Here is a 25,000-nt window from a genome sequence, read left to right as displayed (position 1 = left end):
AGCTTGAGGGTTAGACCCAAATGAAGGTCCCCAGAGATTCTCATGCATTGCTAGAAAGTGGTCTAAACCATATATATAGGCATAATAGGCTATAGTATATAATGATTACTGTCCTATAACATCTTTATTAAGCACTAAGCAAGTTAATTTTATAAGACAGTAGTTTGTTCTGAAGGAGAAGGCTGTTTGGGTCATAAAATAGAGGTTGCTGGGGAAAAAACCAAAAAAAAACCCACTGGTAACCACAGTTAAGTCATTGAAACTCACAGTCATCTGAACAATGTGCCCATCGCTGTGAATGAATATGAAGATCATAAAAATTGTCATTTTAGCTATTTACAAACCTCAATAATAGCACATCAGCACCTCCAAACACTGCTAAAACTTAACAACACATCTCACAATACAGAAATAAATGCACCCTCCCCTTATAATTTCCTAAAAATATAATAGGTTACATGTCAAATTGAACAAAATATTCAAACAAAATAATCGTGTGTACTAGTATGAGCTTGGGGCATGCTGCAGCCTTGAAACAGCTGACAATTCAAAACACACAGCAAGATGACTCAGTGTATCAGTCATTACTTCTCCAAATGCTTCAAGGTGTGTAATTACAAATAGCTTTGATTCTCACCTTACATACATGACAAGTATACTCTAAACATAATTGTTTAAGTGAAAACAAGAACAAATGTCACAGCTCAGATATCACAACATGCTACAAGCTATAAGTGTGTGTTCCTTTCTGTTTTTCTATCATAATTTTACCAAACAGATTCATAACATTTCTGTTGTAATCAATAACTTACTTCATTTTGGGTGATGACCGATGGAGGGCCACAACTGAGGTGTGACAGTGACACTTGTTCAATAGCTCAAATCATGATCTACTGCCACACTCTTGTATTTGCCTCAAGCTCTTGCTCAAATTTATTATCGATTTCTTTGGTAGACAACATGGCAATAGTTTTGGCAGGTACATTGACAAGAAAGCATGTCAGTTAACAGGACAGGCCATTAAGACATTTACCAAAGCTGTACTGAAATACTTTTGTCTAATAGAATATAACAGTAAACTAAACGGATGAATAGCCTACAAATAAGCCAAGGAAGGTTAGTCTATTTTTTTCTAGTAAAGTAATGAGCAGAGATTTCAATAAATCTTCACAAATTCAAGTAAATTAATAAGTAAGTACGTAAGTATTTATTTATATAGAGCTTTTCACAGACATATGTCACAAAGACACTTTACAGATCATTATTTATTCACTCCATACCTGGTGTGGTAAGCTATTTTTGTAGTTACAGCTGCTCTGGGGCAGACTGACGGAAGCGTGGCTGCCAATTTGCACCATTGGCCCCTCCGTCCACCACCATCAGCGGTCTCCCATCCAAATACTAACCAAGGCAAAGCCTTGCTTAGCTTCTGAGAACTGATGGGATCAGGCTTTGAGAAGCCGGTATGGCCATACAAGGACACAATTTTAATATGACAACGCAGCATTATGTATTTACAAACAGACTGAAAAAGTAATAATTCACTTTTTATAGGCATTTTATCTGTACTGAAGCAGTTTGGGTATAATGCAATTGCGCCCTCTAGTGACCCCAGAACATTTGCACAAGATATGAAACTTAAAATTATTAGTAGAGTTGCCCATGACGAATTTGTTTACGGATAATAAAAGGAACAAGCCTAGGCCACACTTTATAGTGCCTACCACTAAAGTTTTATGTAATTTGAACGCGCAGCACCATATACTGTATAATATATAGTGAGTCTATGGGGCAGCATTTATGTCAAGTTATCCAAGCCCAGTAGAAAATAGTAATCCATCTCAGCAGGAATAAAAGGTGTATGAAATCATATTACACACGTTATACAATCGTACGGGATCAAGATGTATTCTGTTTTCTGTTAGCCGGTAGACACGTAGGTATTCTTCATGCTTCTTTCTTACCGTGAGAAGCAGTGATGACATGCATTTTTGGCCTGTTTGAGGGACACACATGCGGCCAAAGGATCGGCGGAGTACACCAGCTCTCCTCTCCTGATTCTGGCTGTGGCTCGCAGCCCGTTGCCTTTTCCTGGGCTGACAAAGCGCTCTACTTTAGGAGCCATGCTCATTTTTCCCTCCATGCACCGTGCAAAGAACTGTTTACATCCGCCTCCGACGTCCCGACTGCGTCATGACGTCATACTGTCACTAATCACTAATGACGTAGCCACATCATGGATTATAGTTATGAGCCACATGGATCTATGGGTAGTCATGATCAAATTATACACAGTAAAATATAACATCACGCTTCATGATACATGAAAGAACAGTTGTTGAAGTTGACTGTCAAATGTTTTATTCAATACAAGAAAAGGCAGTTTACAGAAACAATCAAAGTTTCTCACCAGTAATAAAAGTATTAACATAATCATTCATTGATATCTTACACAAAAGACATTTTTGAAACATTCACTGAGAATGAAATTTGATTTACATTTTTATATACAACTGTTAATCCTTTTATCTACATTAAATCATTCATTTTTATATCAAACCATGAAAAAGGAGAGAGAAATAAATTGGAAAATTAAAATTAAACATCTGTATAATAAATAACAAAATTAAAAGATAACGCTTAGGAGTTAAAAAGGTCTGAACCAGCCAGACAAGGTGCAAATAAAACAATGGATCTGTTGTCCCTGCAAAATCCTCAGATCTGAAGAATGTTTCTTTATTAAAACTTACCACCTTTTAAAAGGTAATACTGAGAATGCATAGTATGAACTGTCTGTGATGGTGTGTGGGGCAGTGATTCTTCACCATAGGGTCAGAGCTCATTAAGAGCAAATAATATAAGAGTTAATGTGTGAGTGGGCCACAGGATAGTTTGGTGTTAAAAATAACAAACTAAAAACCAAATGAGAAATAAATACCTGCTGCAAGATGCATTATTGTATTGGACATTACAAATAAAAAATAAGACTGCTGTGAAAAACCTAGAGTTACAGAAGTACCAGTGTTGCTCAAACATTCTTTTAAAAGAGTACATTAAAATTTGGTTCCTACACATACGGTAAATGCTACACAAAGAATAAGCAATTTGTTGGGCAAATGTTCGATGTTTAGTTATTTTACTACATTTTTTAACTGGCTACACGCAAATGCCTTTAGATAAAAAGGTTTACAAAATATGTAAACATCCAAATAAATAGTAAAGACATTGTTACATGTGGAATTCATTCCAAGTAATAAACACAATGCTTTTTGAGCATTCAGCACCAGCTCCTTCCTATTTGTGCAGTTTGTGCAGACAGCATCTACATGCCCTTTTAACAATACGTTACTGTAATATTTACATTCAAACCATATTTTATAGGGTTTAAAGTCCAGGGTCAAGGTTTTTGACAGAGAGATTGGCAGATTTAGCTTTTTTCATCTGGACTTCAAAAACCCACTTTTTTCATTCTCAGGCTTAGCCAATGCAAAGGTTGGCCAGATCTTCATAAATGCAGAATGATTAGTTTGCATTTTATGCCACTTAAGCAGAAAGAAATATCCTAAGGTGAAGCTGAGTGGACATACCCAGTGTGCAGCAGGAATGCCCGACTATGAGGTTGGAGTAAACCAGTGTTGGATTTGAGATATTCCGCGTTGGATCTGACCAAAGTAGAAGTCTGCATTTCTGGAAAAGTCCTGACAGACTGAGGAGTGCGGGTCTCCTAGTGCACAGTAAAGAGCTGTACCTCCAATACTGATCACAACAGTGACCAGGCACAGAAGGAAGAGGAGGAGGCAAGAGTCTCCACCACCCATCTCTGTCAGGGGAAACATTGGCTTCATAATTTTTTTTAAAATGATTTCAAGTTTATGTAAAATAAGTGATACATACCGTTGTCAAAGCCATCATCGGGAACTTTGAAGCGAACTCGTCGTTTGGTTGGCAGTTTATTGCTCTGATGTTCTGCACCTGCAGATGCTGGACTGGACACTCTCTTCTTCAAAATAGACACTAAACCAGGAGCAGGAACCAGCTAAACAAAAAGATGCATTAAAATCTAAGTTGTTTTTTTTTACACCAAGAGGCAAAGTTCAAACTAAATGGGATAAGAGGTGTGTGTGCAGCATCCATATGGTACAATGGAACAAATATAGGTATTGCAACATTCTCTGTTGTCCAGTTGGTGTCTTAGCAAAGACAGTACTTTGCCTCAAGTGGAAAAATCTATAAAGTTAAGAGCTTGATAAAATGATTAATTGTTCCATGCATGGCCTTATATTAGTTGTTGTCAGTAACACATAAAACAATGCTGTGTATAATATGCTCACTTCTTCTACAGTGATCATTTTTGCCAGGTTGTCTAATGCAGCAGCTGCTCGGAGGAGATCCGCCTGTTCAACCTCGTAGTCCTCTTCCTCTTCTTCTTTTTCATCATCCAGGAAGGGCTCATTTAGGTCATCATCTTCAGAAACAGGCATCTCAGGGGGCAGACAGATTTTACCAATGTCCTGTTAAGAAAGGTTTGTAATACACAAGTTGCTACTGAACCAGAGTAAATAAAGGTTAAATATAATGTACATAATTTGAATACTTTCTGTCTGCAGATTACAGACAATAATTAGCAAGGAATTTGAAAGGAATTACAATTAGCAGCGTCAGAACTTTTTTGTTCTGTAGAGTTTGTAGCTGACAGATCAGTAAAAAAGTGACAGGAAATTGTGAGAAAGGGAGCATCTCAAATCCAGTTTGTTCAGTTTTATTTTGTAGAAAAACTAGCGGCTGCATAATAGTTAAGACATTTTATCACCTGTGCGTCTTCTGGGCTCAGCTGGGTTTCCTCCGGCTCACTTCTGGATTCCTGTAGTCGGATTTCCACTGCTGCCGCACTAACAACTGTTTCCACTGGAAGCCTCTCTGGACAAAAAGTAAAAGCTTTTCCATTCTGGCCTTCCTCCTCTCCTTCTTCCTCATCGTCCATCTCCAGAGCTTCTGTGGCCTCCTCTACATCCCGTGGCTCCTCTGTATCTGCCTCCTGCTCTTGGGCTGGACTCAGACCTCCTTCTTGCTGCTCTGCGGTTTTGGACTGGTCCATGTCATCAGTGCATGAGGGGGGACCCCCATCTTCTTGAGCTGACATGGTGCCTTCCGGCCCACCCTCTGGCTCATCTCCTTTACAGCCCTCCTCATTCAACTGAGCTTGGTGGAAAGTGTCTTTCCTTTCTGATTTACCGTCTTCCTGATCACACTCTGTGACCTCAAAAGACTCCAATTTACCCCCCAGATCAATAGAGGGTGACAGTAAAGAGCTCCCAGAGGAGTCCTCCGCTCTTTTCAATTGCTCCATTGTTCCCTTAGCTTGACAGTCTAAAAATGTAAGTCAATGAGAACAAACAAACAAAAGTTTTATATTTTGTATTCTGCTGTTATATTTGCAAATGCAAACATCTGTTTACCTGAGCTGCATGAAGGCACTATCAAATGATCCAGAGAAGCACACTAAAAATGAATTATACCTATTACTACACAAGAACTGTACAAAGTTCAAACAAAACCAAAGCACTGACACCAGATGCTGTCTTACAATAACATAACCAAGTTATTTTACTTCTAATATTCACACACAGCACAAGCAAGTGACTTACCACAGCATCACTCGACTTTGGCCTGTGAATAGACAAAAAATGTATGAGATAGTAGAGTACAGACAGACACGTAAAATGTGTTACACTTCCCTAGTCTCCCAGTCTAATATTAGACTGGACAAATTTCACTAGCTGCTACAAGGCTGCAGAATGAAACTCTAGTACTGTCCTGGGCTCAAATGTCTAAATTGGGTTGCTGCTGCAGCAGCAAAAGGCCATATGTGTGAACCATCATTCACTTAACCACACATCATGAAACGTATAGCACATTCAATTTACATAGATTATCCTGTGTGTGTTAGCAAAGGTGGAAAAGAGGTGATTAAATATCAAAAGAAATTTTAAATCAATGTGCTGGTTGTTTGGGAGTTTTCAATGAACCAAAAATTCCAACAACACAGCATGCATGACCTCCTGGTTTACAGCATAATGACTCGTGTAATAATGACTTTTACAGAACTTTCTCACCAACTGTGTGTTAGGCAGATCTGCCTGAGAGTGTCCAGATGTTGGGCTGCTGGGGCAGAGACTGCCGTGTTGCACCGAGTCTCTGGGGACAGAGAGAAAAGCACAGCAAAAGTAACATCATAAGACATACAACATAAGAATTACGTCCAATTATTCTTTAATTAAGTGATCAAGCAAAATCATATCTTATTATTATTACCCCACTGTTTCTGTAGTGCACTCAAATTATCCAGTAGTCTCTGGTGGTAGAGTCTCTCAAGTTGTACGCACCAGATTGCCCTTTGATCTGAACATCAAATGGTTAAGAAATACACGCTTATGTAATGTCTCATCTGCATTAGCTGCTTTGCTAATCTACAAGTCAAGAGAATAAATTATCTGAACTTGCCATGCTTGAGTTCTGTTCATGTCTGAACAATAATCCAAGAAAACCTTTCCGACCTAATACTTTATAAAAAATGAAAAAAGAATGTACGTATGGCAGAGCTAAGCTTGCTTTTCTACTTTAAGGCTTTCTCTTATTCCTCTGATCTCTTCTAAAACTTTCTTTACTTTTAATTTTTTCCATTTAGCAGCATCCTGAAACAAACTTAGAAATTTGCAATTTGTAAATAAATAAATTAATGATAAAAAATAAATAAATAAATAATAAAAACTGATACATTTTAAATGTGTATCATGTTTTCTTTATGTAAATGTTACTGTGGTGAAAGTGAAAAAACAATATAGCTAGTTAGAAGATTTGATTATTTTCTAAGAATACTGTGTGTGCCGACTATAGTAATCACATTTAAATATATAAACCCATTAACACTGAAGCCTCAAGGATACAGTCTTCATGAGAGACAAAGGCCTCAGCAATCTGGACAAAAAAATACCAGTACACACATACATGAAAAGAAAAAATAACATAAAATTATATCATATCAGGTAATACACTGGCACTCATGTCAATCAGAAGAAAGAGTGTGAAAAATGACAGAGGGACAATGCAACTTCTCTTTAACAAGTTTTTTTTTTCAAGTTGCTCTGCTGATCTCAGAACAGAGATGTGTTTGTGTGTGAGAAAGGGACCGAACAGAAAAGCAAGGAATGAGAGGGAGGGCACAATGTCTCTCGCATTTCTAATGAAGTATTGGGCAGTGGAGTCTTGGGCTTCCTTCCATTTCTAATGCAATTAAATAAAACATTAATGTGTTCACTTGTTAAAGGTTAGTCATCATCATCCCTCACCAGCAATCATGCATACAGCTATTTGCCTGAAAGGCAGTGACGCTCAGGTGTGCCGTGCCGAGCTGCTGTTTTAAATCAAAGTGACTGAAATATTCACACCCCAAAAACATGCAAGTTGAGTCAAGCAAACTGGAAAAATTTACAGATGGACTGGGGAATATATATATATATATATATATATATATATATATATATATATATATATATATATATATATATATATATATATATATATATATTTTTTTTTTTTTTTTTTTTTTTTTTTTTTATCTAATCATGGCATGCACATATGCAAAGCACACCCAGAAGTGCCTTTAGGTGTAAAGTCCATATGATTTCTGGGTGTGCACAGGGCACAAAATTAAGTTATCATGAAAAATAAAACACAACTTGTCCTCTTGAAATTGACAGTTACCTGATGCAGGTAAAGAGGGAGATGTGTATCGTCACCCCTTTTTGACAGCTGATCAAGAAATCCAACGAGTTGTGATGGTTCTTGATTCATGTTGATCTCTTTATTGCAACTTGGCTTGGAAGTTTCCATTTCAGCAAAGGAAAGAGTTTCCCAATCTCCAGAACCACTATAGTGACTATCCTCAATTGAAACACATTGCAGTATTTGATTTGGACTGGGCCCAATTTTAGGATTCAAATTACGGTCCAAGATATTTTCAGTATATTTTTCTGAACTACCAGGTTTTGTTACAGATAAATCTGAATTGCTATAACCCAAATCTAATTCACTGCTCTGGTTTTCTTTGTCTGGGCCTTCTATGAGAGAGAGGGAGGGGGCAGGTTCTGTACTGGTTCCAGGACTGAGGGCATAGGGTGTCTCCAGTAGACTTCCTAAAAGGACAAAGTAACACACACAACTTTTAAGAGCTGATATTAGAGTGAATACAAGAGTAGAATGTATGGGCCTTTCCAACACAAGCACATGACCATGGACATGCATCCCTTAATTTGCCTTATACTTGAAAACATGTGACCACTGACTTGAAACACTATTAATAAAAGTACTTAGATCTTTTGGGTTTCTATGCAATGAATTACTTTTTTAAATAATAAAATACTACTGCACAAACTGTACATAGCTGGGATGTGTGACTAAGATTATTTGAGCAAATTACATACTTGGTTTCTGTAACCAGAGCTGCACATTAAACCAAAGATTTATTTCAAAGCTAGTAACAGTTGCCATTTACTCTCAATAGCAACTTTGACACTTGGATTTAATCCACACAATAAATATGTTTCAATATGACATCATGGAACGCATCAAAAAGATACTGCACTGGCTTGTGAGATGAGTAATTGACCATTATCGTCCTGTCAGTAACCTACTTTGTTTGCTTTATTGCTTTAAAAATAGTGGTTAAGTCATAAGGGCCCATACCTGTTTCTGAATAAGAAGAATCAGTCATGGGAGTTTCTGGGGATTGGCAGCGAATTAAACTCAAATCCTCTGAGATGTCCTCTTCTTCCTTCATCACCTCATCCTGGTCTTCCTCCAGCTGTCCCACCCAGATGTCCTTGTCAAGTTTGTTTTGCTCATAGTCTTTGCAGTTAAAAGGGGCTTTTTGCATTGAATCTTGTTGCCCACCATTTTCATTATCCGATGCAAGTCTACTCTGTGTTTGTGCAAGCTTATTTAGGTTTACTGGAAGATTGTCACAGAGATCAACCGCTTGTGACATTATACTGTCCTCCATCCCAAACTGACCTTCAGGATAAAAGTATGATAACATGCATGCCAAGAAGCATAACTAAATAAAGTTTACATTTTGTTCTCTCACTCTACTTACCACCATAATCCATTAGTCCTAACTTGCGCAAAGACCTAGCCTCCTTTTTGGTCTGCAAAGAAATAATGCAATGAAAATAAGAGTGAATAGAATAATAATAAAAGAAATCAAGAATAGAATAGAAACATCAGATAACATAAGACTCAAAACTAATGACAGCAAATAACTGAAACAAGGGAAGCACAAAACTAGTTTGGCACCATTCCTAAGCCAAGCCCTGGGGCCTAAACCATTAGAACAGCTCAGCACCATATATGAAAATAATTCAAATATTTAAGTATTATTACGTTCACAGTGCAAACTTAACCTTCAAGAATAAAAAGATGTGATAATCAGACAAGGAATCTCAAAGGAACAAGGAACTCCAAATGCTAACTGTTTTTTGTAGCCAGGTATAAGCCCCTAGGTTGATTTCTGAAATAGTAACACGTATGATTAACATCAGTATCTAATCATCTGGTGCATTTTGATGTTATACTTTATTAACCCATAACCATCCTTTCACCATCCTAGAACCAGTGTTAGAGTACCCTTGTGTTGTCAGCACTGCAGCACACTGACTGAAATTATTAATAAAAACTAATACATCAAAAAATCATTCAGAAATCATTCTTGGGCAGAAACTAGAAGCAGTGGTGAAGCTCTTAAAAATAAGCCAAGTTGCCACTGATGCTTGTAAGAAATTGACACTTATGTTGAGCAAGTAAGACTCAGATTTAAAAACGAGGTCATCAACAATATACATTTGTTAACACTTCCCCGCTGTCCACACACACAAACACGCAAACCTACAAATAACTGGTTTGGTAAAGGTCACGATTTGTCATGAAGGTAATGTATTGCTAACGTTAGCTAGCCACATCTGGCGAAGACCTCGTATGACAACAAAAAATACTTCAAATTTATTTACACAAAGAGAATTATCATTTAGAAAATCGGACGTGTTTTAAAGCGATTATGACTTACAGGTCATCGTTGTCTTTGCTGGCATCACTTTGAGCATCAGAAATGGATGTTATGATCTGTGCTCTGCTGAGGTGAAAATAGTCCTTAAAAAAAAAAAAAAAGAGCAACAGTGACGGCGCATGCGCGGTATTCTGGTTAATCTACGTGTGCTGGTGCCCTCTGTAGCTTTTGCTAGGGAAGTACAATGTATGATATGCATACTATTTTATCTTGTCAGACAGAATGCTTTGCCATTGATTTATTTTACAGAATTTGTAAAATAAATCAGTCAATGCAAATTCAAAATATTTTTTATTAAAAAAAAAGAGTACATTACAAGAAGTTCATTCATATAAATTATTCCCATTTACAAGAGATTATGATGAGTTTAAAACATTGATAATCTTGCATATTTAATTATTGTTTGAGAAACACATCTGTACATACTTATGACTGAAAATTTTATTTAACAGTGTCACTATTATGCTAGATTAGACTACACATTATAGAGGTACAGTAACAAGTATTTCTATTAAATGATGAAACTACATGTTCTTTTGGCAATATATTACTCTTCCCCTTTTGTTTTGTCAATTATCATCATTACAATGTTGGTATAATATAAATAAATTACTATTGTCAGGCCCATCCCATTCTTTGTGTGTTCTCCAGATGTTCTTCATAGAGCCAACTCTGTGCGAACTCCTGGCTTTTGTCTATCAACTGGAACAGTCGAAGATACTCCTCTGGATATACATGACCAGTCAGAATATCCTCAGGTAAACCCAACTCTGACAAGAATTTACTTCCACTGTCTGGAGACCAGAGACTGGAAACAACAAAAAAATTTATATGAAACAGAAAATGAGAATGAATGAAACATTGGGATCTGAACATGAACATGCTTACTTGAGCCTGTCAATAAGTTTGACCTTTCTTTTTGCCAGACACTGTTTGACCATCACGAGTAGAGTGGCAGCATTAGAGGGAGTCAGACCTGAGGAGAACAAATCTGCCCGAGGACGCAATTGCACAAGACAGAGATGTTCATTAGGAAGCTAGGAGAAAAACACATGAATACATTTATATTCATATTACTATATATTTTTGATGAAATTTAAGAGTAATTTCTTCTTTTACTTTGCCTCGGGAGGCTGGAGCACTTTGTCTTGAAGACACCACAAATGATTCCCATGGCTCCTGTAAGTACAAGACACATTATTTTTTATATCCTTTAACACACGAGTTAATTTATTTGTAGTTATTTTGAAAGTCATGTACTTTATGCAGTAGTTGAATATCACACGCCATCTGCCACAGGACACCGAAAGCTCTGTAGTTCATCATGTTACCTGGGCATGCTGTTAGTTTCTAAAATAGTGATATAAACAACAGTATATACAATGTTTGGACTTCTTTATATATATTTTTAAAATTATAATATTTTACCTGGTATTCCTTCTCGCTTATGAAGAGGTTGAGCTCAATCCTTCCATATCTGTAAACTGACAGTCGTTCAAACAAAGCGTAAACCATCTTCAACAACATACTACGTTCATTTCGCTGGGGAAGGATGCCAACCACCTTTACTGGGACATCTGGAAGACATTTAAGATCAATTTGAATGTAATTTACATGTACAATAACAAACTTCTATTATATAATGAATTACCATGAGTCCAATTGGCCTCTGATATTCCAAGATCAGTGAAAAGTTTGTCAGTTGTCATAACAGGAGGTTTAAGGTGTCCACTGCCAAAGGGGTCAAGTTTAAAATAGTCACAATGAACCACTTCCAGCTGACCATCAAGACGACCTTCTAAATCCTACAACATTAATAAGCAATGTTATTATTTAAATTTCAATACTGTGTTAAGGGAAAAATAAATTAATGTTTTAGATTACAAAATACCGCATCAGTTACCTGTAAATCGTATAAAAAGGACTTGTCTCCTTCAAGAGCAACCACTCTTTGGGCTCCAGCCTTTAGCAGTGTTCTTGTGAGCACACCAGGCCCTGTCATGCAAAAACAAACAGCAAATTATTTTTGCTGTCTTCATATCATTAACATATTTTTGTGTCATGATGATAACACACACCTGGGTTACATTCAAACACAACCATTTTAGAATCTTCTATGTCAGGCCCAAGGTGTTTCGTCACAAGTGTGGCAAGTTCAGGGTTGACAATGAAATATCTATTTTTTTTGCACGTCCGGGCCTTGTCTCGGAAATCATATTGGCATAAGGGACGGGACTAGGCAGAGAAGAAATTACAATTAATAATGAATTTCTTATACTGTATTATTTTCATATTATTTTTTCATTTGTAAATGACTGATAATGGTTTCTTTTGTCTCACTTGTACAGCTGCTGCAGACAGATTTCTTTGCGTTAGTGCTGAGGATGGAGACAACCTCTCAGTGCGAGGCTGTTGTGAAGTTTGACCTTTGGATGACTGAGAGGACAGTCTGTCCAAACTGTAGGCTCTTCTTTGAACTGCTGTAAGAAACAGACCACTGTGGCCACAAGGTCTAACATGGCCCAATACTTGTCTGTGCAAAGGTGATTTATTTCTGATGGTGTGGCAACAAGCAGATCTCATTAATAATTCCACTACTCTGCAAATCGAAGTAGACATGGTGACGTCCAGTGGCCAAAAGATGAAGAGGAAGCGTCTTAAGAAGTCTGAGAATGGGAATCAAAACGGTTATGATCAATTAACAAGTATTGCAATTGCATAAAACTGCATAGTGTGCAAAAATGTTTAAGTACAAATAAAGAATAAGATTATACGAATAATAATAATATGAACTGTTAAAGAGTAGACCATAGATTGCACATTGATCTGTATTATGTTTTTGAACTATACACGTCTATGCGCGAACATGGTCTGCAGTAATACCGTCTTACGGAGACGTAATTATACAACAATTAAATAAAATTATATATTTAATGTTACTATATACCAAAACACTACTTAAAAGTAAAGTAGTAGCAAAGTTAGCCAATGCTTGTCCAGAGGTAGTTAGCAAGATTAGCTAATGTACGCCATGTTCTTAGAGGATCAAGTTTATAAGGACATACAAGACCTACCGGAGTAGCATATATCTTATAAATTCACAGCTAGCGAGAGCAATCCATTAAAACCGAACTGTCGTTGACTGATCTGCATTAAAAACCATTGACATTGAAGAACAAGCATGTTGACCCTTCGTAACTTGTTTTCATAAACCACTCGTGGTACAATGGGCGCACGTAATTGTCGTCATTAGTAAAAGACGTTCGTGAGAGCCAATCAGCGAGTCCTTAGCGGTTAGGCCCTGGCCAATCAAAACTCGAGAAAGTGCAACACTCAAAAACACAAAGAACGGAATTTTATGTTAATAATGTATCAGTGTGACAACGTACAGTAAAACAGTCTCTCATAGTAGATATGCATTTATATTTTGCTTGGCAGTCCCTTCAGTATGGCCCCTATTTGTAATATAGGATCACTTTAGCATCATGTAGCACGACAGGCTACGGAAGCGCTCTAGATAAGAGAAGGCTGCAGCAGCGAGCACCCTGCTGTAACAGTCGTCAGTCTGACAAGTGCGCTGACCTCTCTCCTCTAGACTACTGTCACCATGCCATCGGTAGAAATATCCCCAAACCGACCCTACCACTTGGTCATTTTCGGTGCCTCCGGATTTACTGGGCAGTTTGTGGTGGAAGAAGTGGCTCGCACTGCTTCTGAAGGTCCGAATGGGAGTCTGAAGTGGGCCGTGGCTGGAAGAAGCAAGCAAAAACTGGAGAAAATAGTAGAGCAAGCTGCTGGAGTGTTGAGTATGTGGATTTTAAACCAATTTTCCTTTTTTAATACAGTGGCATTACTGGCAATTCATTTTTATTTAAAAGGGTGTGAATCTTTTAAAAACCTGATTATTAAGGCGTTTGGGATTTATCTGGACAAAGTGGTTGATTAGTTTTTGTTGCGAGCTAATTCCAAAGTACAAAAAGATAACCTGTATGAAGTATTAACACTAATCTGATGCACACAACTGAGTAGCATATTTATAAAATCTTGCTCTAATGCTGATTTCCAGAATTAGATTTTCAGCTCTTTGTCTCTCTTATATGAAGTGGACAGTTAATGGGACAATGGCATATAGTCCCATTGCGTGCAATATATCCCACTGACTGAATAATGGTGTCTGTTGATGCCGATAACTCAATTCTGTGCACAGGTAAGCCTGAGCTCAGAACAGAGGTGGACATCATTGTTGCTGATGTTGGAGAGCCAGACTCCTTGGCAGCCATGTGCAAACAGGCTGTGATTGTTCTGAACTGTGTTGGACCAGTAAGTACTTTGATTAAATAACTCTACACAGCACCTTTTATAATTTCCCTCCATATAACTTGTGATCTATTTGCATAGTTTCTCAAAAAGAGACAAATTTGTTCAATCGTTCTTTTCTATTATCAGCAGCTCCTTATGCAACACAACTGTCACTGACACAATGGATGTTACAGACTTGCAGCTTACAATACACTGCATTGTGCATTTATTCAGAATCTTTTTGCAGCTATTTCATGACAAAAAGACTTCTTAATTTTCACACTTGATATCTTGGTAATATAATCAGTACTGTGTATCGAGGTCTTACTTATGTTAATTCATGCAAATAATCTTGATTGTGTTTTAGAGTTATTAGTCACTTGTATTGTTACTGTAGTTAATCTTTTTTGTTATTGTCGTTCATAGTATAGATTTTATGGTGAGCCAGTGGTTAAGGCTTGCGTGGAGAATGGAGCACACCATATTGATTTATGTGGAGAGCCTCAGGTACGCCATGCAGCTATTATGCATTTCTAATTTGCCGAAACTTAACTTTAAGATATCCCACTGCCAAATATCAAAGGACCTTAAACCACAAAAAGAACATTTTCACCAATGTTTGCACATTCTGAATTGTTTTTGTTTGGCTACAGTTTTTGGAGACAATGCAGCTCAATTATGACAGTCCGGCAGCAGAAAAAGATGTTTACATAATAGGAAGCTGCGGATTTGATTCCATACCAGCAGACATGGGAGTCCTCTTCACCAGGGATCAGTTTAAAGGTATTACTGTAGTACTTTTTTAATAAGCAATATGTTTTAACAGTTCTATTCAAAGCCATTTTCTTTCCACAGGGACATTGACAGCAGTTGAAAGCTTTCTCACTGTCAATTTAGGACCTGAAGTAAGCTAATTCGAGTCTCTTTTTTTGTACACACATATAAATACATATGTTTTTTTCCCCCCCTTTTTAATTGTGTTTATTTTTAGGGTGGTTGTATCCATGATGGCACATGGCAGTCAGCTGTATATGGATTTGCAGATGGTAAAAAACTTCAAAGCCTGCGGAAGAAATTTAATCACAAAGCCCTTCCTGTTGTTGGTTCAAGACTCAAACGCAGGTTAATATTCCATTTAGCCATTTTGACCATAAACTTGAGTACATAACATAAATAGCTAAACAGTGCGTTTTATTGTCTGGTTCATTGTACATTTTAGAGGCGCATTGTTCTACAGTAATGAGATTCAGCAATACACTGTACCATTTATGGGCTCTGACCCTTCGGTTGTAAAGAGAACACAGCGCTTCCTTGTGGAACACGACGAAGTCACACCAGTAAGTCTACTTTTTGTACTTTGTTATATTTCACAATGTTCTTTTTAAACAGGATATTTCTTCCCTAGGTCCAGTACGGCGCATATGCAGGTGTTGGGGGTTTGAGTAATGTTATCAAACTGATGTTTGCTGGCATCATGTTCTGGTTTATGGTAAAGTTCAGTTTTGGGCGCAACCTCCTCATCAAGGTAAAATATGCATATTTAGGTTTGATTTTATTATTAGCATTTTCTTATATTACAAGGGTTTTTTTTTTTTTTTGTATTTTCACTGTAGTATCCAGAAATCTTTACTTGTGGGCTCTTCTCTAAGGCGGGACCAACTAGAAAGCAGGTATTTACAGCTCAGAATGAAATGTAAAAATTTATATAGCTTCTCAATTTCTGTATATGCTTTTTAGCTGGAGGGGTCATCCTTCCAGTTAGCTTTCTATGGAGAGGGTTACACAGATGGACAGGACCCTTCTCGCGGAAAACCAGATGGCAAGATCCGTGCTGTTGTTCAAGGACCTGGTATGTCCCTGTTTGAAATGTATATTTACTCAAGTAGTTGTGGTTCAATTTAATTTAACTACATTATCAACTAAAACATGCACACATACTTAAATGGATCTTCAATTTTTAGAATGTGGATATGTGGCAACGCCCATTGCCATGGTTCAGGCTGCTCTGACCATTCTCAATGAATCTCCCGCATTGCCTAAGAAGTAAGTTGTCATCAGTCATTCAATAATTCTTGTGACATTAAAAACTCCTCAGTTTAGTCGCAGTCTCCTTTGTTATTGTATTAACCTACTTTGCAAATAATTTCATACCTTTTATTTTCAGGGGAGGAGTGTATACACCAGGAGCCGCCTTTGCAAAAACCACACTGATCAACCGGCTTAACAAGCATGGCATTCAGTTTTCTGTTCTTTAAATTGGCTCCCATTTACCCAATCAACTTTGAGCACTAAGTATGAATGCATAAAGCCAGTTAGCATAGCTTCAGTTTGTATAGATCTTTGTAAAATTAAACTTGTCAGACCTTACAGTAATAACCCTAGTTGTTGGTTGTATTAGTTGCTTTACATTCTCTTTCAGTGAAAGAGTCATGTGTATGCATGGCTTGGGCCACCGTTAAAGAAATTTAACGTTTAAGCAATTTTGTCCAAATACCAAACATTGTTTGCCTGAACACTGTGGAAGTTCTTCTGCAACTGTTGCAATAATATTCAGTGTCATTTCCCGTTTGTATGGATTAAAATTACATCAATGAAGCTCTAATACATGAATTGTGTTTTCACTTTTAAAGACAATCTGACTGCTCAGTGACAGTCCTACCCATTTCAGGAATCATTAAAAATATATTTATTAACATTAACACAAAAATAATCAAATACAGTTATGCATGTTAAAATAGTAGTATACAAAATAACGGATCTTTTACACAGTACACAAACAATTGGATAAAATATTCAATAATCAATGGGCCAATATTGCTGTTCGTGATTATGTACCGGTTGTTTTGAGTCAACATTCAAACTGCATCCTGATTAATCAGCTGATGAGTATAGATGGCATCCTCATAGTGATATTTCTCTGCTATTGTCATTATAGAGTCATAGCATCTAACACGACTTAAAATCTTCAGAATTTCAGTCACAGCAGATCTAAAAAACAAAACAGAAAAAAGGACATAATGAACAGAACATAAGTATTATCAAACATTTAACTTTTTCATATGCTAAGATTTACTTTGTACTCGGTTCCTTTGGAGATTGTTGTTTACATACGGAATGAACCGTCTGAACCAAATAGTTTCTGAAAGACTGAAGCTGAGGTAAACAAGTACTTTCTCCTGTGCACCAAGAGGATGGCAAACTTTCTGCAATCTGTAAAACAGTACAATGTACAACAAACGATGTAGCTCCAAAGAATGCATGTATTCACACCCTAAAACAAATACAAATGCTGAAAGATTTAAAATACCTTTTTGCACGCTTTAAGTCTGGTTCCTGTAGAGTTGACTAAAGCGATGATAATGTACCGACTGAGAAGTTTATCCAACATCAGTTCCTTCAATACAAATTCGGGAAGCAACAAATCCCACTTTCCCATGATGCAAAGAAGCTAAAATCATCAAAAGGAAATTAAATATGTAAATAATCCTAACTAGAAATTTAAGGTAAAAGGTGTAGATGTAGTATTTGCCGTTTTACTTTTATAGCTGTCCAGAATTGCTGCTCCCTGAAATGACACTGTGGAGAAGACAAATCCTCCAAGAACCTGTATTTAAGTGGAAACATTGAGAAATTAATTACTGTACACTAGATTAGGTTTATTCATCAGTAACAGTATCAGTATCAGTAACCTTTTGGGATAGATTGGAATAAAGATGTCTTCATCAACACAGGCTCTCAAACGACTGGCCACAGCATCTAGGAATGCCTACATAAAAATTAAAACATATTAAAACTATATTGATTTAAGATTTCAGTAAGCTAATCATAATTAGTTCATATATGTACCTTAACTGGTTTACTTCGCTCTCCTTGAAAGATGGAATAGTCTTCCTTCAGTCTATGACACAAATCAGCCAGACAACCAGTTTGATGCAGCGACATAGGATCCCAAATCATCTCAACATAAGCTAAAAATAGATTTGAACATTTAGTTAATTGGTTTATACCTTTACACAGATGTGCAGCATGGAGAGAAAGGTTCAATACCTGTTAGTTTTGGAAATAATGTTTTCTCTATAACACTTGTCACAGTCTGTCGGTCTGTGTGCTCCAGCTCTTCATGACCGTGTCCATGACAGAAAGTCTCCAAGGCAGTGAACCACGGCATGTTTTCAAAGCTCTCACTCGTATCCTAAGAAACACAAAGAGAACGACCTGTCAGATGCCACTCTATTTATTTATAAAAACTTAGAGTAGATCGTTAATTTGCAGAAAATACCTTTAAAGGATTCCAGGACAGGAGCTGATGCCTTATAATGGAGTGCAGTAACTTAGGTAGGCACAGAGAGATATAAGCGTTATGGTACGAGTCTGAGTAACATCGTCTCCATTCCTCAAACCGGGACAGAATCTTTTTCACTTCATAGAAATCATCTTTTACATCAGAAAAAACAGCCTTGGACCGCAACAGAATATCCTCTGGAGCAGATTTGAGAATATAATTTATAGATAATTACCTTCTCTTTAACAGCATTGTTTAAATTAACACACAAAACACCAGTTTATATTTTACCCATTTGTTTATGACACTCCTCCTCTTCTTCAGGGAAAGGCATTGTGTCTTCAGGTACATCAAAATCTTCCTCAATCTTTACAGTAAGAGCTGTGTCACTAAAAGCAGTAAAATAATTATTATATATCTTCTTTTTCTTTCAAAAAATTTTTAAGAAATTAAAGTAATAAAGAAATATAAATCGACAGTTTGCTCTTACCCAAGAATTGCTTTTCCATTAGCAGTTTGTTCATTGGTTTTATCTAAAAATATAACATTGAAAGCATTGGTATTTTTATGTGAAACACATTTCAAATAGACAGATGGTATGTAGACAGGACTGAAATAATGTACTTTCACACTTTAAAAAAACATAGTAATTTACAGCTCAGTTGTAGTAGATGTTCTGCTTGGTCTTTGACGTTCTGTCGTCTCCGAGATGACAATGAGTTCAGTTGGTCGGACAGCAACGTGTGCAGCTCCAACTCCAATGAGTTGATCTCAACGATCTGGAAAAAGCAGGTGTTGTGTTAGTGTCTGTTAATGGGTTAGTATATAAACAAAACTATGCTTAATTACTTTTTCACGCAGGCATTCCACAAGATTATGGGTATACAGAGTCATGTCTCTATAAAACTTTAGCTCAAGCTCCAATGAACTCTCTTCTAGATTTTCAGCAGAGCACCTTGCATTTTCAATATCTCCTTCCATTCGCCGAAACTCAGCCTCACGAGCCCTGTGCACTTCTTTCAAAGACTCGACTCTACAAATATTAAATAAAATGTTATCAATGCAAAACGAAGATTGGGTAAAATTTGGTATATATGTTGGGAAAAAATGGTACAAAAATATATACTGACTTCACTGTGATTCTCTTCTTAATCACTGCGATTGAGACATCAGGAAGAGCAGGGATTTTATTCTTCTGCCTTTGCCGTTCCGGTCTGCTGCTGCTGTAGCTACTTGATTCACTCTCAGATGGGCTCTAATGGAACATTACATAGCGGTGTAAATAAATAAAATAATAATATTAATAGATGACAAGATGACAATTATTTACTTGTTCTCCTGGTCGTCTTTTTAAACCTTTTCCAATTTGCATTTCCTCCCATAGCTCCTGCTCCTCGTCAGTCCTGGATAAACTGTCATCACTATCTCCTACAAATAAAAGTTTGTATTATTGGTCTAAAATGGCAAGCAAACACAAAATGCACTGTGATTTTGTGGAGATCTGTACCCATTTGTTCTGCTATTCTGTCTCTGATGCTTTTAGGCTGAGGCGCAAACTCAATTCTTCTCTCATGATCGTCAAGCTCATCACTGTCATTTTCTACTTGTTCATCTTCGTCCTTGGTGCTAAACTGCTCAGGGGTGCTAGCAGCTGAACTATGACCATCTTTGTCCAGGGGAATATATTCTTTTTTAACCAAATTGGCTCGTCGCAGATTCTTCGCTGCTTCAATTTCTTTGGCAGTAGGAATAATTACTGGAAAATAAAACCGATCACAAAAACTTAAAAGTGCATTCATTTAAAAAAAACTGACGACTTTTTTTAGTAAATACCTTGTTTAGGGCCAGATCTGTGGCTGGATCCAGAACTAGATTGTGGAGAACATGAACCAGGTTTCATGTGAACATCACTTTTATCATCTGTATTGCTGCCACTGTCCGACACTGTGTTCCCATTATTATCATCACTGTCATGGTTTGAAGAAGAGTCATCGCCAGAATCTTCCTTCTGTAAAACGGGTGTGCTGGTTGCTGCTGAATATCATTATTGTGTTAAGAAATCACACTCAGTTAAATAGACTTTTGAATATATAAGTGACTAACTGAAGATAATAATAATAAAACTATTATGGTGGACATACTGAGAGACTTAGAAGGTTTTGGTGTCTTTTGTGTCTTGGCTGTCGTCTCCTTCTTCCTGCGTTGAAACAGCACTGCTCTGTCTTTTGATTTATTCAACTTAAAATCCACATCTCCACCTGGACATCAAAGTTATAAATTAGATTAAAGGTGCACTGTGTTACCATGTATGTAAGTAACAGTTGTGGGGACGAGTCCGCCATCTGCTTGTATTCATGGAGATGTTATTGCTTTGTTCAACAGTAAAAAAACAACAACAAAAAAACACTTTAAATTAAAGTTCAAGCAGACTCTCAGGGCACATGTACATAGGGCACATGTACTTAATTACTTACAACAGAATATGTAATACTTTGCAGAGTACCATTATTATTAGAAACCGTTACCTTCCTCAGAAAAACTGAGAACTGTGTTTGTTTTGTTTTTGCCTGCATCGTTCTGTGTTTTTGTTGTGAGCTCCTTTCCGTCTCCCTCCTCTTCCTCATCATCATCACTACTGTCCGATTTTGAAGGGGGCGCTTCCCGTTTGGAGCTGCAGGAGATGCCGCGGTTTTGTGGTAGTTTCTGTGGCCTATTTACCACAACAGAACTTTTCTCATTATCATTTTCATCTCCAACGGCCATGTCTTGTTCCTCTTCATCACTGGAACCCCCTTTTCTCTGCCGAAAGTTTCGCCGAGGCTTTTTGTTGAACATAACGTTTCCACTACAAGTGACAAGCGCTGGATAAAAATAAAGTACTTTACGGCACAACAAAAAGTGATTGTAAATGTCGCTGAGGATGGCGTAAAATGACCGCTATGCATTTTGGACAATGTAGTTGTTGGCCGATTCATGCTTAGAAAATAAGCAAGAAAAGAGCCGCTTGTTTGTTTGTAAGTGTGGTGAATCAAGACAAAAATATTAAATACAAAATAACACGCCATACTAAATGTGTGAATTTATATTTTAAAAAATCGTTCTATTGAAAAAAATTAAATAAAAAATAAAAAAGTAAGTAAATCAATTAAAAAGTAGCGGATCCCACAGAAGTTAAATTTTTCGCCAATAATTGCCAGTCTTCATTGGTCCTGTGCTCGTTTCATTCCTCCCTAGTCTAGTCCCTTCTGTCTCTCCTCCCTCTGGAGCGGAGTTAACAGCGCCCACAGGCAGCACAGCTCTGTTCACACTCTCGTCAGCCATGTTGTTGATGTGACACACAGAACTGTCAGCAACAGGTCCACACTGTTGAAAAAGCGGCTGTACTTGTACATTTTCCGATATTTACTTCTTCTGGGATAATAAACCTCTTCAGTGTGTCAGAGAAGCCGCCCAGGAGCCGTGAATGAGAACCACAACCCCTTCGAAAAGTCGGAAGTGGGTGATTTTTGGCCGCGCTGCTGAAAGAGGTACGCAGACGAAACTGCTTGTCTAAATATGAGTTTAACTTTGATAATGCCCTAATATTGTAAAAAAAACATCACGTTAGGTCCGTGTTGGTATTATCAGACAAGTTTTAGGCTACTTTTCTGCACATTTGCTGTTGATTTAAACGTCCAAATTGAGAGCCTCTGTCTCTTCCATTGATCTTTTAATAATGCTGTGAAAGGCATTAGCAAGTTAAGATAAAGCTTAGGTAAAACATGTCAAATATAGTCAGAATTTATATAAAAGTTAATTATAAGCAGGCCCACAGGAAAGTCTGCTAATTTTTCTCGGTACAAACGAGTTGAGCAGGTTGCATGCTGGTGACAAGTGATCAGGGAATGTTACCCTTACTCTATCATTTAATCTTCAGTATACATACAAGAGTTAAAAAAAAATATTATATTCTTCTAAATTATAATGGTGTATTTTTAATTTAAGGTAATTATTTTATCTAACAGTATGTAATTAATCACTGATAAACTAGATACCTGAACTTCTACCTGTATGCCTTACATTTTTAAGTTAAGTTAAGTCTTGATGGTGCTACATAGACAGTTGTATGTTTTGTATCTAAAATTGCATAATATCTTAATTACAACAACCATTTATGCAGGGTACTTTGACAGTCCATTCAAAATGCAGTGATGACTGGAATGTAACATTTTAGTAATAGTTATTTTAATGCTTTTCTATGACATATTTGCTTTATCCAGAGTATGAATTAATTAAGGTGGTTAAAGGAACACTGAAACAAAGAGAGGCATGCCTTGAATCTTAAGAAAACAGAATGCCATGAAGAGCAAATACTATTAAGATCTAATATTTGTCACTCTGAGATTTGCTGCTTTGATTTGCTCTTTGCTTGAGGCCTTGACTGCACTGACTGACACTGTGGGAGCTGGACTGATATCACACAAGTGAGGTCAGTATGAGGCAAGAGAATGAAAGTCCTAACCCTAGTCTCTCTATGGACAGATCTGGGTGGCTGCTGATTTAGAAAACCTTCTACTGAAAAAAATAATTTCCCACATGACTGTAAGTCGTCCAAACTTAAAATTTCTACTTAAAATCTAAATGTACTTGTGATACAAGAAACTTTGTATAACTAAGGCTTATTCTCTATCCAAGGATGAGCGGAAGTTCTGTTATTGTGAGGTCATTGGTATTTATTTAAGGCTATTTAGTCACACTGCAATAGTCACAGTGTCTTCAAAAACAGCTTGTTATGTATTTTAGCCTATATGTATGTATTGAAAGTGCAGGATTACATAAATGATTGCACAGGTACATTTGTTGTTGAATTAAGGCAGAAACTGGAGAAGGGGCGGATGGAGTGTGGAGTGTCCAACTAGGGCTTGAGCTTGGAGTCTTGTCCTCCATTGGAACATCTCAGTCCTTATAATCTTTCACAGGAATCTACAAGCCTGTATTTTTCTAAACATGTGGGATCCTTTGCCTCTGTTAGCTGCCTAGTCTAGATCCAGAGGATCAAAAGCTCAAACCAGAATTCCTAATCATTTCCTATCACATGACCTGGGACCAGGAAATGCATATTTCAGCAAGTTACTAAGCAGGAAGCCAAAATATTTTCCTCTCTTTCCTTCCCGGAGTTTATGTGTCAGTCTGACCATAGAAAAAAGATTTTAAAATCTAATAATAAAAGCTGACTTGACAGATTTAACTGGTACATTTCTGCTTATTTAATTTAACTGATCAACGCTGCAACCATCAAAGTAAGCTATTATGATGTTGCAATTATGAATCATCAAGTGAGATTTAAAATAGTTATGTAACAACATATTTGACTGGTGACATGAACCAGTTTCTAAATGTGTTCATTTCAGCAGCATTTATTTTATTAATACATTTGTGTGAAAATAAACTAAGAACTATAAATAATTAATTTGTAAGATACCGTCAACAGTGATCAGAGGCCAACGGTGAAAACAAATGTGTCATCGTGGTGATGTATCAGCCGTGAAGTCTGTATTAAATGGTCTGCTCTCCTCTTCAGTAGCTCTGTGAATAGTGCTGGAACTTGTCCCAGAGCATTTAAGGCTTTGGTATGCCGCCAGCGCTCCCCTGACTGAAGCACACAGGAGAAGCCCTGTTTGAGTGCTGACTGACCAGAATCTCTTTCTCTGCTTTGCTCTGTCACAGCACTGTCCCATCTTTGCTGCAGCTTTCATTGACCATGGTGTTTCTGTGTTTTGCAGATGGCTTTGATTAGAAGCTGAAGACTACATCCCTCACACCATCTCCACCACCTGCAAAAATGAATGGTAAGCCCTAGCAGTGAGTATGTGAGAGAATAATAATAGCTCATTATCTCATACTACTTCTTAGGCAGATGTATACCATGTTCTCTAGACTGTTTTTGTCCATTTGGCTTCTCTCTATGCTTGCTTTCATTCTCAACAGGGCAAATCATATTTTTCCGTCACAATGATGCATGATTTTACAGTTCGGTCAATGCTCACACCTGTTTATAAAGGCCTGGTGCTGCTTGTGACTCACTGTAACCAACTTTACCTTTTCAGCTTGTATAAAAGCTCTAATAATGAATTACTGATCTTGGGATCTTTTTCAAAACACTCTTGACAAATGATCTTGGGATCTTTTTCAAAACACTCTTGACAAACTTGTGAACATTTATTTATCATAAACTTATGACAGAAGTAAAAGTGAAGGGCATTACGGTATTAGGCAAGACCTCTATATGTTTTGTAATAGCCTCACCATCTCTTTAGTGTTGT

General features: G+C 37.2%; 4 protein-coding genes across 7 annotated transcripts; 1 reads left to right on the top strand and 3 right to left on the bottom strand.

Moving 5' to 3' along the window:
• Positions 1-2,349: 2,349 nt before the first annotated feature.
• On the bottom strand, positions 2,350-10,237 carry cnsta (consortin, connexin sorting protein a). 3 transcript variants are annotated; one of them, XM_055161071.1, is made up of 13 exons: positions 10,118-10,237; positions 9,152-9,203; positions 8,743-9,069; positions 7,762-8,192; positions 6,945-6,975; positions 6,313-6,399; positions 6,114-6,195; positions 5,646-5,667; positions 5,457-5,499; positions 4,811-5,367; positions 4,332-4,511; positions 3,895-4,036; positions 2,350-3,820 (listed from the first exon to the last, which is right to left on the bottom strand). In XM_055161071.1, the coding sequence occupies exons 2-13, from the start codon at positions 9,162-9,164 to the stop codon at positions 3,612-3,614; spliced, it is 2,124 nt and encodes a 707-aa protein (XP_055017046.1). In that variant the 5' UTR covers positions 9,165-9,203; positions 10,118-10,237; the 3' UTR covers positions 2,350-3,611. The 3 variants fall into 3 exon arrangements, with proteins under 3 accessions (XP_055017046.1, XP_055017047.1, XP_055017048.1); XM_055161072.1 differs by having other exon boundaries at positions 8,743-9,064; positions 10,118-10,213; XM_055161073.1 differs by lacking the exon at positions 8,743-9,069.
• Positions 10,238-10,391: 154 nt separating this feature from the next.
• tfb2m (transcription factor B2, mitochondrial) lies at positions 10,392-13,346 on the bottom strand. The gene is made up of 10 exons (XM_020938956.2): positions 13,192-13,346; positions 12,458-12,783; positions 12,196-12,352; positions 12,021-12,112; positions 11,769-11,922; positions 11,546-11,694; positions 11,378-11,467; positions 11,237-11,296; positions 11,006-11,154; positions 10,392-10,925 (listed from the first exon to the last, which is right to left on the bottom strand). Exons 2-10 carry the CDS (start codon positions 12,734-12,736, stop codon positions 10,736-10,738), a joined length of 1,320 nt encoding a protein of 439 aa, XP_020794615.1. The 5' UTR covers positions 12,737-12,783; positions 13,192-13,346; the 3' UTR covers positions 10,392-10,735.
• Positions 13,347-13,493: 147 nt separating this feature from the next.
• LOC110172924 (saccharopine dehydrogenase-like oxidoreductase) lies at positions 13,494-17,018 on the top strand. Its single transcript, XM_020938885.2, has 12 exons — positions 13,494-13,923; positions 14,325-14,437; positions 14,843-14,923; positions 15,070-15,199; positions 15,272-15,321; positions 15,408-15,538; positions 15,636-15,753; positions 15,822-15,941; positions 16,030-16,086; positions 16,154-16,265; positions 16,378-16,459; positions 16,581-17,018. Exons 1-12 carry the CDS (start codon positions 13,725-13,727, stop codon positions 16,669-16,671), a joined length of 1,284 nt encoding a protein of 427 aa, XP_020794544.2. The 5' UTR covers positions 13,494-13,724; the 3' UTR covers positions 16,672-17,018.
• Positions 17,019-17,078: 60 nt separating this feature from the next.
• Positions 17,079-21,971, bottom strand: gcfc2 (GC-rich sequence DNA-binding factor 2). Of its 2 annotated transcripts, none has more exons than XM_020938962.2 (18): positions 21,224-21,971; positions 20,840-20,956; positions 20,532-20,732; positions 20,206-20,454; positions 20,029-20,126; positions 19,829-19,953; positions 19,548-19,731; positions 19,354-19,477; positions 19,189-19,231; positions 18,990-19,087; positions 18,696-18,895; positions 18,464-18,608; positions 18,263-18,384; positions 18,106-18,182; positions 17,954-18,020; positions 17,724-17,864; positions 17,490-17,626; positions 17,079-17,404 (listed from the first exon to the last, which is right to left on the bottom strand). In XM_020938962.2, the coding sequence occupies exons 1-18, from the start codon at positions 21,531-21,533 to the stop codon at positions 17,272-17,274; spliced, it is 2,571 nt and encodes an 856-aa protein (XP_020794621.1). In that variant the 5' UTR covers positions 21,534-21,971; the 3' UTR covers positions 17,079-17,271. The 2 variants fall into 2 exon arrangements, with proteins under 2 accessions (XP_020794621.1, XP_055017049.1); XM_055161074.1 differs by having other exon boundaries at positions 20,532-20,729.
• Positions 21,972-25,000: the final 3,029 nt, after the last annotated feature.

This window comes from Boleophthalmus pectinirostris, unplaced genomic scaffold (genome assembly GCF_026225935.1).
Source record: "Boleophthalmus pectinirostris isolate CB_2022bp ecotype Guang Dong unplaced genomic scaffold, ASM2622593v1 HiC_scaffold_317, whole genome shotgun sequence".
Taxonomy (NCBI): domain Eukaryota; kingdom Metazoa; phylum Chordata; class Actinopteri; order Gobiiformes; family Gobiidae; genus Boleophthalmus; species Boleophthalmus pectinirostris.
Note: the sequence above shows the minus strand (reverse complement) of the source record. Positions and strands in the feature narration are given on the sequence as shown.

Coding starts and splice junctions, on each gene's coding strand:
- LOC110172924 (XM_020938885.2), top strand. CDS start 13,725: ATGCCATCGGTAGAAATATCCCCAAACCGACCCTACCACTTGGTCATT. Junction 14,924..15,069: donor ATTTATGTGGAGAGCCTCAG/GTACGCCATGCA, acceptor GTTTGGCTACAG/TTTTTGGAGACAATGCAGCT. Junction 15,942..16,029: donor GGCGCAACCTCCTCATCAAG/GTAAAATATGCA, acceptor TTTTCACTGTAG/TATCCAGAAATCTTTACTTG.
- cnsta (XM_055161071.1), bottom strand. Junction 6,400..6,944: donor CTTTGTCTCTCATGAAGACT/GTATCCTTGAGG, acceptor TTTGATGTTCAG/ATCAAAGGGCAATCTGGTGC. Junction 3,821..3,894: donor CGATGATGGCTTTGACAACG/GTATGTATCACT, acceptor TTCCCCTGACAG/AGATGGGTGGTGGAGACTCT.
- gcfc2 (XM_020938962.2), bottom strand. CDS start 21,533: ATGTTCAACAAAAAGCCTCGGCGAAACTTTCGGCAGAGAAAAGGGGGT. Junction 19,478..19,547: donor TGGAATGCCTGCGTGAAAAA/GTAATTAAGCAT, acceptor TGCTTTTTCCAG/ATCGTTGAGATCAACTCATT. Junction 18,609..18,695: donor TGTCCTGGAATCCTTTAAAG/GTATTTTCTGCA, acceptor TGTGTTTCTTAG/GATACGAGTGAGAGCTTTGA.
- tfb2m (XM_020938956.2), bottom strand. CDS start 12,736: ATGTCTACTTCGATTTGCAGAGTAGTGGAATTATTAATGAGATCTGCT. Junction 11,155..11,236: donor CTCCAGCCTCCCGAGGCAAA/GTAAAAGAAGAA, acceptor TTTTTCTCCTAG/CTTCCTAATGAACATCTCTG. Junction 10,926..11,005: donor AAACTTATTGACAGGCTCAA/GTAAGCATGTTC, acceptor TGTTGTTTCCAG/TCTCTGGTCTCCAGACAGTG.